We start from the raw sequence: 13,014 nt of genomic DNA, 5'->3' as shown, positions 1-13,014 counted from the left end.
GAAACTTCAGATCAGAAGGCTTCTGCTACCAAAATTTGGTGGAAATTGGAGGTCCGGAAGATGGTGAACCGGTGGAATATTTGCTGCAAGTTGTATGGAGCTTCCAGTGGCTTGTTCGGTGGGTTTCCGGCCGGTTCTTGGGGTGGGGCCGCCGGTTTTGGACTACTGGGATCGAGTTCTTCAATGTGTGAGGTGAAGGCAGAAAAGGCTTCAAGGTTTTGTATTCAGATTCAAGGTTTTTCGCATATTGAATCAGGGTTTGGCTATTTGTTTCAGAGTTAGGGGTTTGTGCTGATAATGTGTTTAAGGAAAACTAAATTGGGAGAGAATTGAGTCGTACTTTCATTGATAATAGGGGCCACTTTATATAGAGAATTACAAGTATAGATAGAGTTGTACATGGAAACATAATCGTACATTGATTGGATATCTCTTAGAATTCTTCGAGAATATCTCTAATATAAACCTTTTTTTTTTTTTTTTTGGTGTAATATAAATCTTATTTCAACTAGAGCAAGTAACCTCGAGTTTGGCCCATACACATATTCTGGATTTACTTGAACAATTCTAATATTTTTCTTTTTTGTTTGTCTATATTTTAGAAAAAGAGTGCGTTGAATTGGAGGATCTTACTGAAGACGTATTTGATTTGACATTGCAAGATAAATTCGGAGAAGGAGAAAGCCGCAGTTAAGATGACTTTGACGTCTTTGATTTAATTTTTAGTACATTAAATATGTATTTTATTTAACTAACCTATTTCAATCTTTGTAGCTACTATTATCATTTATGCTATTTCATCACTTATTTGAAAATCAATTTCAGCAATTGAAATATTTAATTATATCTACGCTACTCAACCAACACATGTATCTATTAATTGATCTGAATATATGTCTAACAGTTGATCAAAGAATGAATCGAAAAATACATAATAATTTTAATGGATTTGAGGAAAAAAAAAGTTATATAACAAGTCTTAACTAGTTTGAGTTGCTTTGAAAAAAAGTTATAAAAAAAAAAAAAATTTGCTTACGGGTCTTACCGGGTTTCAACAGATAACCCGCAAACTTGCCAAGTTTAGCCTGTGAAATCCGTTAAGTTAATGGGTACTTATCGAGTCGGCCTGTTAAGAACTCGCACGGTACCTGCACGTTGCAAGGGCTAGAATCACATAATAAAAATAGCAAATTACCCATTAAAAAATTGGTGTGGATGAAGAATATTATAAATATAAAAGATAATGATTGTATTTCAAAAAAAGAAAAAAGATAATGATTGTGCGTAAAAGAAAAAGAAGAATGAAAATGGTGGAGTGTAGCGCTCATCAACCTTTGGTCGGAGTGAAGTCGTTATAATGGTAAAACCCAGGTTAAAATGAGAAAATCGAATCCCCACATCAGCAGTTAACCCATCTCATCTCCGCTCTTTGCCTTCCGATCTACAGCTGTATTCTGTACCCACCGCCAATTCCAATTCCAATTCCAATTCCAATTCCAATTCCAAGCGCCGACATTTTCATCTAAATCTCACTCGCTCTCTCTCAACTCGTCAAGGCGTCAGTAATGTTAGAGTCGAAGCGTGTGAGCGAAGAAGAAGCTTAGGCCATGGCGACTCAGGTTCAGAGCCCGATGAGCTGGAGAGACTCGTACAGAGGCATGTCCTCTGACAACATTAAGGGTTTGGTTCTTGCTTTGTCTTCAAGCTTGTTCATTGGTGCTAGTTTCATAGTCAAGAAGAAGGGCTTGAAGAAGGCTGGGGCTTCTGGCATCCGAGCAGGTTCGTAATTCCACTCCTTATTTTTGATACTTAAAAAGAGTGAATTGCAATTGGGTCAGATTTGAGTGCCTACCAGTCCAGTTGAAGAACTCTTGATTAGGATTCATGAATTATTTTGTAGTTTCTTCCAAAATCTTCTCTTTCTCTTAATTGCTACTCAGCCTTTTCATTTCTCTTGGTTGTTGTTCCTATCATGTAACAGGAGTGGGAGGATATTCATACCTATATGAGCCACTTTGGTGGGTGGGCATGATAACAAGTGAGTTATTTGTTCCTCTTTTTTATCTGCATGTGTCACCAATGAAGATCAATTATTAGCTCTTCTTTCTGGTGAATTATACTATCTATTATTATCTAACTCAAATATACTGTGCCTTGCGTATTCATTCTCTAAACCAATATAGTGGACGAACAATTAAACAGATCAAACTGGTGAATCTGAAAAACAATTCTATGTGTAATGAAAAATTATATTCTGACAAAACAACTGCCACTTTGACAGTGATTGTGGGAGAAGTTGCTAATTTTGCGGCTTATGCATTTGCGCCAGCTATACTAGTAACTCCTCTTGGCGCTCTCAGCATAATTATCAGGCAGGATAAACATTTACACCTAAATATGGTTACTTCTTAGGGTTGAGTGCTGATTAAAATAACATTTTGCAGTGCTGTGCTTGCACATATTATTTTAAGGGAGAAGCTGCATATCTTTGGGATTCTTGGTTGTGCTTTATGTGTTGTTGGTTCTACAACAATTGTTTTACATGCTCCTCAAGAACGTGAGATTGAATCTGTAACAGAAGTTTGGGCTCTTGCCATGGAACCAGGTAAATATTTTATTTGCAGCTATTTGTATTTTCACTGACTATTCAATTTAATTATACTCTATAGAATAAAAGGAAAAAAATAAAATTTATAATCAGTATTGGTTTTTTTTTGTCAGGTTTTCTATTTTATGCAGCTCTTGTCATAACTGCTGTTTTTATACTTATATTCCACTTCATCCCGCAATATGGCCAGACACACATAATGGTTTACATTGGAGTTTGTTCGCTTGTAGGTTCCTTGTCGGTATGTGTTGTTATTTGACTTTCAGTATTTTTACAGTTATGCTTGCTTTCCCCTCTCATCCCTTTATATTTCTTGTCTGTTTTTGTTCTTGTGTTTATCTGAGAGTTGTTATTTGACAGGTCATGAGTGTTAAAGCACTTGGAATTGCTCTGAAGTTGACATTATCCGGAATGAATCAACTTGTCTATCCCCAAACTTGGGTCTTCACTTTAGTTGTAATTACTTGTGTGCTCACCCAAATGAATTACTTGAACAAGGTAATTACTAGTTCTTTTCTGTTCGTTTATTTTTTATATGTTTTTTTAATCAATCATCTTCCCATATGTTTGTAGCCAAAAGCAAATGTCATCTCTTCTTAGCACATTTCATCTCATTTTAAACTTTTCCTCAAGTACATCTATGAAACAATAGGCAGATATTTCATATTCCCATTCAATCGCCTGCAAAGCAATGAACAACGTATTGCATACCATATAACTATGTGGTCCTCCTTATTGGTGAAAGTCTGTTCATATATTCATATGCCTTTGATGATATTGCTAACAATCAGAAAAGTAACAGAGTGAGGCCTGAAATTAGAAAAATGTGAACTAATGAAAGGTGTCACTTTATCCTCAGTGATATGCCGACAGTTCCAAAGTTCCGAAAGTTGCAATAGATTACATTGTCAGATTGTGGGTGATGTTTTCCTTGGAAGCAAGCGTGATACCATTGTTACCTCAATAAGCTTTATTCCCTGACTGTCTTTTTTCACTATTATTGTTGGATACAAGACTGAATGATTTTATAAAAGAGAAAGAAAACACTACAAATACATCAAATAATTACTTGACTGAAGGTTCACTTGAACATTACAATGCGGTACATTGGTAGACAATAAACAAATAAGATAACTATTAACAGCATCTAGACAGGCTAGGCCCTAAGAAGATGTAAAGGTGCCTGCCAGGTCAGATTTAGTTAGATTCTGGGACTCATTGTAGGAAGGGCTTTATTCCCTTCTTGTCTTTATTAGGTTTAATTTACCTCGTATCTGGAAGTTAAAACACTTATGTTGTGGGTCCTGTCATATTTACTTTGTGCATGGGTTTCCATATCAGATGGAGCCATGGAGGTGCTGGGTGGAATGAGGTTTTCTGGCTGACATTGTAAAGCATATCTTATCCATTGGATAGGCAGAAAAATTAGTAACTTTCATGACTTTTCCCAAACACAAATTGTTTGTTTGTGTTTTTTTTTCCTGATTGAAGGGTTTTTATTTTTTATTTTTAAAGGATTTTTCTGTTGAGAAACCAAGATGCGGCTAGGTTCAGAGTAAAACCAACAAGGGCTTCTGTTTGCATCAGCATAGGTGTAAATTATGTACCACAGAAAGGGTTTTATATATTTATTTATTTATTTTTTACTGTAACTGATTTTTTTTCTTATATTTCCTTTGGAGTAGATATTTTAATACTAGATGAGGTATTGGGTGGAGTAGCTATTTATGTCCTTTAGGTTATGCTAGAAAGCGTAGTTAGGTTAACAGGAAAGAATTTGATCAATATACTTGTGTTTGATTCCTATTCATAAAATAAGTACTGGTAGATTTTTAATTTTATCGAAGTAACTAGACAGTTCTTGGGCAGGCTAACTTTTTCGATTTATGTTTGTATTCTAAAAAGATCTTTGATGCCTAATGTGGTAATTTCTTCCTTAATTTTTTTTTGGCATCTTCTAGAGCTTTCATTTGGACTTACCATTAAACCTGATGACTTGGAGTTCTTAAATTTTTACTTTGTCTCAGATTATTATTATTATTTCCTTGAGTTCAGTCCAGATAAATAAAAGATTGTGGTCTCTTTATGGATTGGATGTTTTTATATGTTTTCTTTTTATGGTAAAATCAGTATGTGTGAGTTGCTCCAAAAAAGGAGGCTCCATCCTTCTTTTTCTTCTCACCAAGAGAAGTGCATCTGTGTATTTGTATCCTCTTTAGTGTATACTCTGCAATGCAGCGGCAAATATGTGTATTCCTGCATCATCCAAAAGGCCACCTATTCCTTAGAATTCTGGTGGAAGCTGTGAAGGGGGGGACTGAAGCCAGCTGGGTCAATCCTAAAAGGGTGCTCGGAGTTGCTAAGTAATTACCTTATTTGGGAGATGGAAAGAAGGATAAGACTCTGTAGGGCTGCTTGGTGCTGGTGGTTGTCTGGATCATTTAGATGGAGCATATCGTTGAAACTATAATGGGGCTGGGATGGAAAAGCTTCTGGTATATATTTAGAATCTGTTAGGCTTTGTGGGCTTCAGTTACCACTGATTTTCCAGAGATTTCACTTTCATTCTTGTGGCTCCTATTACCACTGATTTTCCAGAGATATCACAAAATCTAAAATCTTTGTCCAGAAGAGGAACAAACGAGCATTATTCCAACCTCATTGTGTCCATTGATTTTATAGCACAGTTTTCATCGGGCAGGAGCTAATGCTAAGAACACAGTTTTGCTTTCTTCTTTCACAATGATGGAAAGTTTTCTTTGGGCAAGAGCCAATATTAGGAACACAGTTTTGCTTCTTTCATTATGATGGATTGGCTAGCTGTCGTGTAGTATGTTTTTCTAGAGGTTTTAAAGCACTTTCAGCTGCTGCTTTTTTCTTTTTCTTGGCTTTGGTCCTGTGTCTAGTCTTTGTACCCAGTTTACTTGCTTCTCTTCAGAAATTACATGTTGAGGGTTTGTCAAGTTTGCATATATAGCAAATTTGGAGTAGTCTTGCTTGTTTTTGTGTGGATTGGTTTATTCCAAAGTAATTTTTTTTGTTTGAACTAGTTGAAAGTGGGCTGAATGAGAGGACTATTATAGTGCCTATATAAAGTGGTGGAATGCCACTTCAAGGTTTAGAGTGACTGTCAGCGAAAGGGAATTCCGTTGTAGGAATTACAGCGACAGAATATATTAGAGAAATGCAGAGACAGGGCACACACGTTTTCATCCTCAGGGAGTAAGGGCAAAGAGGAGAGAAAAGGAAAAGGAGAGACGGTCCTTGTTTTTGGTATTCTTTCTAGTCTTTATCACGTCTGTTAAGAGGCTTGGTGAGATAGTGTACCTGTTATACTTATAGAGAATATTGGTTACTGCCCCATAGACGTAAACAAATTTGTCAAACCACGTTATTTCAGTTGTTATATGTGTGTGAGACTCGTCTTTGTTGTGCTATATTTTTTATGTTGATTTCCCATTCTAACTGATTACAACAAATTTTTTGTCGTTTTCCAGAGCTTGCCTCTATTTGAACTACTTGTGATATTTGGAGTGTTATTTGGCTTATTGTATTAAGACATGAGTTGTGTAATTTCTGCAAGTTATGGAAAAGACCAACCATGCCAACCGTAATGGACAAGACTTGGCAGCACATTTGAACCATTGCAGGGTGATGTGGCCCTGTAAAAAGTTATGGAAAAGACCAACCATGCCAACCTAACCCTTTTCTCTCTCCACGAACAGCAGCCAAAAAAAAAAAAAGGCAGCCCAAACCCGCTTAGGCAGGTTGCCTAGCGCCCCACTGCCCAGCACTGAGGCGGCCGGTTTTTAGAACACTGGCTGGTGGTTTTCTTATCCATAGAGGATATGTTGGACCTCTATTGGCTCACATGACCGGTAAGAAGCAATAGTTGCTCACGGGTGAGTTGCCATCTTGGCCAATTGGAATAGTTGGTAGTGGACTTTGAGCATCCAATGTTTATTTTATTTCCTAATTTGTAGTAGATTTTTTGAATTATAATGGAGTGTTGTAGTGGAGGAGGTTTCAGGACAGTCAGATTTTGGGCATCAGAGTCTGCAGCCAATAGGGGTTTACTGTTTTCTGATGTTCTTAAAGTCTGCTATGTCTGTTTTGTTTCTTGGCTTCTTTCCACAGTGGAAGTTTGCTACTCTTAGTAGTTTCCTTGTTTTATTTTTAAGGTGGAGTTCATGTCCGCAGCTTTGTACTATTTTCAGTTGATTTAAAAATATTTGATTTTTTTTTTCTTTGCTTTTTAAATAAAGGCTCCAGATGCATTAAACAGATAAAGCATAAAGAATTGTTTTAGATTCTTTATTTGTGTCTATGGATATGGTTGTTCCCACAGGATTATAATCTAGCCCATTCTTTGGGAACTTGGAACGAGGCAAAACTTGACATTTTACTTCAATTTGACAATGTCTCCACAATTGCTCTTACATCTTTCTAAGTGTCGACTATTCCACTCAAATTATAGAATAAGACACCTAACAAAGAATTGGTCGTCATCTGTTTACTCTTTTCTTCACATGCTTTTTAAAAGACTAGAATCCATGTTTAAGATCTGACTTGATGGTTGATGTTTTCTAATGACAAGGGGATCCTTTGTTGTCATCTGTGTATATCTTTTCTTCATCTACTTTTTTGAAAACTAGAACCCATGTTTATCATTTGACTTGGTGGTTATTGTTTTTAAAAAGTTTATGTTATGATAATTTTTCCTTTCCATTGCAGGCACTTGATACATTCAACACAGCCGTGGTATCTCCTATATACTATGTTATGTTCACATCACTAACTATTCTGGCTAGCGTGATCATGTTTAAGGTATAGTTCTCCCACACTTTCTTTTCTGTTTATGAAGAAAAAAGTTGCATGTTACATCATTTTGCTCTCTTTTTCTCTCTCTGATTGTTTTCAATATTTCATGTGTCTTCTACTATAAATGGAGGCTCTGTTTTATTGTCAAAGGGCTGCACCAAACTTTAATGTGCCCATAATACCCTTACATAACGTAATTATCAATGTTAGCCAATAAAATATAAATAGAGAAGAAGTGTAAAATTGAAAAAGTAACAAAACCACCACTATTCTATGTCCCAAAAAGAAAAAAGAAAAAAAAAACCACTATTCTTTTTAGTCGATCCATTTTTCATTAACCTCACAATATCACCCGCAAGAAACGCAGGCATGTTGCTACTAATAATTACTAGGGACCAGGGATACAGGATAATGATGCAAAGGAAAGTGAGAGGGGGTTATAGATAACAGTAAGAAAGAAGGAAGAGTATATAGATGACTTATCTGATTAGTTTTAATCTGGTTCTTTTCTTCCTTGACATTATCTTTAGTCTATATATGTTGTCTTAGTTCTCTCTCTCTCTCTCTCTCTCTCTCATAACTAAAAATGATAGATCCAGATCTCCTTTTCCCTCAGCATTATTATTATTATTATTATAATTGTTTTTTTCGGGTATTGGCTTCTCTCAAACCCTGAGTTACAACCGCAAATCTCCACGTTATCAACGGATAATGCCTAATCCACATTTTCCTCATCGTACTGTACTTTCAGGATTGGGACAGACAGAGTCCAACACAAGTTATCACAGAAATGTGTGGCTTTGTGACTATACTTGGAGGAACTTTTCTTCTTCACAGAACAAAGGATATGACTGACGGTATTTGTCCTTCATTATTATTATCATGTATATTTTATCCCATTTTCAGTGTACTGTTTAGTATTGATTGTGCATAAAGAGCACTTAATTAATTTTTTTTTTCATGTTCTAAAGTAGTGATTTCAATAATGTTATCAATCTGGCACAGGTTTGACAACATCAATGTCCTCATTGCGACTATCTAAGCATGCAGAGGAGGATGGAATGGATGGTGCTGAAGGCATCCCACTCAGGCGGCAGGATAGCTCAAGATCATGACGCAACAATTCCAAAGAACTTGCATGCTTATTCCGGGGGAACTTACTAATGCGGGCCTTTGTATTTTATGGAGCATCGTATCTACCCAACCGCCCAATCATTTCTTTTTGGATAGTTTAGATTGGTAAGAGTTTCATCCCCTCCCTCCCCCGGTTTTTTGGCTGGTTGGCTTTTACTGTTGCTACGTTAAGCACTTGTATACTCTTTCTCTTCATTCTAGGAAAGAAAGACCCTGGGCAATTGAACTTTGAGCAAATTGGTTCTGCAGTGTATCTTGGCTAACATTTGCCATTCAATGAATCTCTAAAGATCGTATCTTATTTCCCCTGCTCTCCTATTACTGTGTTCCCACTTTTTTGACTTGTTATTGTCTCCAAATATTTCTTCAGACAGATGTTGATACATATGGGTGTGTCTTGGGGCGCAAGACTTGTAGCACTATGTATTTCCTTTTTCCTTTTCATTTCCCAAATTCAGAAAGTTTAGGTTTTATTAATGGACCAAGTTTGCAGTGAATCGACCTAAATTTACATTCTTCTAATAACCTGAAATAGTTGATTAGATTTGACAATCCGGGAAAAATAGCGAGTGAAATCTAGACTCATAATAGTGAGAGATATTCCCCCAGTCTTGGGGTTGCCCCAATCAAATAATGGGAAACTTTTATGTGATTTCAAAATTAGTGAAAGATGCCTGACTCTACTAATTTAGACTGAAGCCAAATTTATCAAAGATATTTTTGCAGATCAAGACTGGAGCAAAGCTCAGCAAGCCATTGTTATCATAATGGGCTTGTCTACAAACCACCAAGACTTTTTTGTACCAATAGACGATCGTCTGTCAGACGTGAAGTTGACCAAGTCAACCCTCATAGGATAGGGAAGATGAAACTGTGAATGGAGTTGTTACCACGAGGGCATTTAAGGAAGAAGGATAAAGCTTGTGCACTGAGCAGGAGATAAGGTGGGAGATGAAGGTCCAGTTTGAAGAAACCATCAACTTGCAAATTGATGCGGCTGAAATAGCCTCACAATTTAACTCTGCAAAATGTAGTTGTCAGTATAGGATAAGCAGGGATCGTTCAGTCCGGGGATTGTAGGGTACCCCTACACTAAAAGGTCAATTAACAAATAAAAGAATAAAAATGGGGGGTTTTGAAATTTGGTTCTAATCTACTTAAAATAAAAACAAACAAATAAAATTATATACAATTATCGACTTCCGTAACCTAGACCACTACCACTCGGAAATTATTAAGTGTAAAAATAGAAAATTCATTTCAACATGCTACAAAAACGTGCCCATCTTAAATACTAGATAAGAGCCTAGATGAAAAGCTGTCACGGTCCAATCCATTTATCTGATCCGTTCTTTGAATTAACTCACACGTGCAAATTAACCATTACTCATAGCAATTAACAAGCAATTTCCAGAATCGTTTAATCATTAAAGCATGATTTTTACCACTCTTTAGAACTAATTACTACTTGTTTAACTCAGCGTCTTAACAAATAATAATTACTCTTGGCAAATTAAGCAAACACACATGAATACTCAGCGTGATTCTAGCATGCAAACTTATTAACCTAACTCTGAAAATTACCTAAACACATAAAAGGGCACATGCATCATCAAAGAATTCTCGAAATTAACTCAATAATAAACTGAAAATCTCAAAAATATTAATAAAAATATTCTAAAAATCTCATGTCTCCAATTACAGAACTCACAAATCCAAACACACAAAACTGAAACAATAATTATAAGTAGAGTCATAGTTACACTTTTGAAGCTTTCCTTAGCGGCTTAGCAACAAGGTGATGAACTCGTCTCTGCTATGGTGGTGGAGCGTCCTTGACTCAGCGCCTAAGAACTTCGTAGATTGATGGAAGGATGATGGTCACGGTCTTGTATGTGATGGAGGTTTGAGAAGTGAATTGGGCAGAGCTATGGAATAATTTTTAGCTAGGAACTGATAAGCTAGGAAGTGATCTTGGTCAGGAAGTGATGCTCTTAGTGTTGAGAATGGCTGCTATTTATAGTGGAATTCTCCTATCTTGTGATGTAATTAGGGCCATTCATCAAAAGGTGATTTCTCCTCCAAATTTCCTTGATTTTCTCTTGACAAAGTCATGAATTTTCTGATCTCTTTTTCCCTTAATGGCTCATTGTATATGCCTTGAATAGTGACCAGATACATCCCTTATTCCTCTCCTTTGAATTGCACTAATTTCTTCCAAGAATTGTGCACACAATAAACTCCTACAATCAAGAAAAATCAGAATTTAATTAGAGTTTATAATCAATAAGAAATAAGATAATTAGGAATAAATATTGATTAAAAAAAATCCATTTTATCTCCTCGAATTCTTCCTGATTAATCTTTCAATTTTTCTTGATTTCATCACTCAAGAGTTTTTAATGGGATGGACTCTCTTTAAAACAAGAAAATCAGAAATTGGAAAGTTTAAAAGAAGAAAGTTCCCAAAAACAAAATAGAAAATATTTCCTAAAATGAAAGAGGAAAGTTTTTAAAATAACTCATCCTTCATTTACACTCATTTATGCTCTTTTTTACCTCTTTTCACCATTTTCGACCATGAAGTAGCTAAAAACATAAACCATATTATAATTATTAATTTTAAGAGAATAACTTAGCCAAATGAGGGAAAATACATATTAAAAACGTCACACTTTGTGCTCCTATCACAAGTAGAGCTTACCGATGGTTTAAGCTAAGAAGCATGGAAACCGGGATACGTTACCGTTCAATACAAGAAAATGAATTTTTTTAAAAATTGTAGGATATGGGTAGGAGAAGGATACAGTGAATAAATAATATATATATATATATATATATATATATATAGGGGCGGGTTCTGAAGTGGACATCCGCAACCCAGAAAAAGTACGGACGTCGCTCCTTCTGCCTTGATCGGGCAGCGACGGTGGTGTTTCTATTGCCAGACGGAACCAGGCCACGACGTGGAGCAGTTCAGAAGCGGCTGGACTCGTCGGCGAAGGGTTTGAAGTCAAGCTCAATGGGCTTCCATGGTTTCCGGCAAGCTCGCCGCATACCACTGAGTTTCCGATCACCTTCGCCTTTCCCTCTTGATCGAGGCCGTCAGGGATGTCCAGAGGGTGTGTCCAGCACCCGCAGCGCAGCGATTGCCGCCTTCCCTAAGCCGAAGGAGGGACGTCCACACTTTTTCTGGGTTGCAGACGTCCTCTCTAGAACGGCTGCGTATATATATGTGTGTGTGTGTGTGTATATATATAATATAATATAAACTTGTGAAAAATTAAACAGAAGAGTAAAAGGCAATAGAGAAGATAATTGGGGTTGTCAAGCATATCTGTGCGTGGTTGACAAGTGATTGTAGTTCACAACCCTAACATGCACATATGGTATGCTATCATGCTTCAAACAATCAAGGTTAATCAAGCCCTAATTGTTTCTCAGGTCATGACAAATATTCATACCCAAATTGATTAAATTTAAGCACAAACATTCAACTCTTGAACTAGCATGTTAAGGTGCTAATGAAAAGTGCATCAAACATAATATTTACATCAATGTCATACAAGATTGGCTAGGACTTTCAACCCTATCCCCAACAAACAAACTACTTAGTCATACCCTACCCCCAACAAATTAACTACTTACTCATAATCAAATAAACCTAGACTAACTATTTACTCATAATCAAATACATAAACTCCAATAAGTTTATGAACATCAAACTAAAAAGTAGGGATAGAGAAGTGACTAGTGATGATCAAGTTGAGGATCGTGTAGATGAACTCATGAAGGCATTGACATGGTGCTAATGGTGATGGTGATGGTGATGATGAATTTGGTGGTGGTGGCGCAATTGAGGTTATGGATTGAAGGTGGTGGTGATGGAGATTTGGGGAGGAGATGCAAGTGGATTGTGTAGAAAATAGAGAGAAAATGATATAATGGCTAAGTGTGGGTGATGGGCTTGCTTGTATGGTGATGGGAATGATTAAATAGATGGAGAGAGAGGTGTGAAATGGTGATTAGAAGCCAAAGAAAACAGCTAGCTTCTTGAAAGAAGCGTGGAGGTGGAGTGTGAGAGTGATGGTGTAGGTTAGAGTAGGTAATGATGAGTGAGAGATGGTGATTAAACCAGAAACATAATAGATTTCGAAGTGATGATGATGGTGGATTTTGGGGTAATAGGGAGTGGAGATGGTATGGGAAAGATGGAAGAAATGTATGGTTGAATTGAAACAAAAAAGTTTGGAATTTGGTTAAGAGATGGTGAATGGATGTAATGAAATAGATATTATGTTACTCATCCTCCTTGCTCTTTCATGAATATGGCCAAAAAATACATGGCATCACCATGAATGGTGGTGCGCCACCAAAAATGGTGGTGCATGGAAAATTCGCCGGAATTTCACTCTTTTCTCTTCTTGTTAAGATTTTATACAAAACATGGA

At 36.6% G+C, this 13,014-nt stretch overlaps 1 protein-coding gene across 2 annotated transcripts; it reads left to right on the top strand.

The window, feature by feature from the left end:
- The first annotated feature begins 1,310 nt into the window (after window positions 1-1,310).
- Window positions 1,311-8,879, top strand: LOC112178783 (probable magnesium transporter NIPA4). 2 transcript variants are annotated; one of them, XM_024317003.2, is made up of 9 exons: window positions 1,317-1,779; window positions 1,982-2,038; window positions 2,282-2,372; window positions 2,445-2,605; window positions 2,722-2,849; window positions 2,969-3,106; window positions 7,343-7,435; window positions 8,181-8,286; window positions 8,435-8,879. In XM_024317003.2, exons 1-9 carry the CDS (start codon window positions 1,608-1,610, stop codon window positions 8,542-8,544), a joined length of 1,056 nt encoding a protein of 351 aa, XP_024172771.1. In that variant the 5' UTR covers window positions 1,317-1,607; the 3' UTR covers window positions 8,545-8,879. The 2 variants fall into 2 exon arrangements, 1 of the variants encoding a protein (XP_024172771.1); XR_005803478.1 differs by lacking the exons at window positions 8,181-8,286; window positions 8,435-8,879 and adding an exon at window positions 6,106-6,486 and having other exon boundaries at window positions 1,311-1,779.
- Window positions 8,880-13,014: the final 4,135 nt, after the last annotated feature.

This window comes from Rosa chinensis, chromosome 7 (assembly GCF_002994745.2).
Source record: "Rosa chinensis cultivar Old Blush chromosome 7, RchiOBHm-V2, whole genome shotgun sequence".
Taxonomy (NCBI): Eukaryota; Viridiplantae; Streptophyta; class Magnoliopsida; order Rosales; family Rosaceae; genus Rosa; species Rosa chinensis.
Note: the sequence above shows the minus strand (reverse complement) of the source record. Positions and strands in the feature narration are given on the sequence as shown.

Excerpts from the sequence above, each read along its gene's own strand:
- LOC112178783 (XM_024317003.2), top strand. The coding sequence starts at position 1,608 with ATGGCGACTCAGGTTCAGAGCCCGATGAGCTGGAGAGACTCGTACAGA. Across the intron at positions 2,373-2,444 it reads GCTCTCAGCATAATTATCAG|TGCTGTGCTTGCACATATTA; the intron begins GCAGGATAAACA and ends AACATTTTGCAG. Across the intron at positions 3,107-7,342 it reads AAATGAATTACTTGAACAAG|GCACTTGATACATTCAACAC; the intron begins GTAATTACTAGT and ends TTTCCATTGCAG.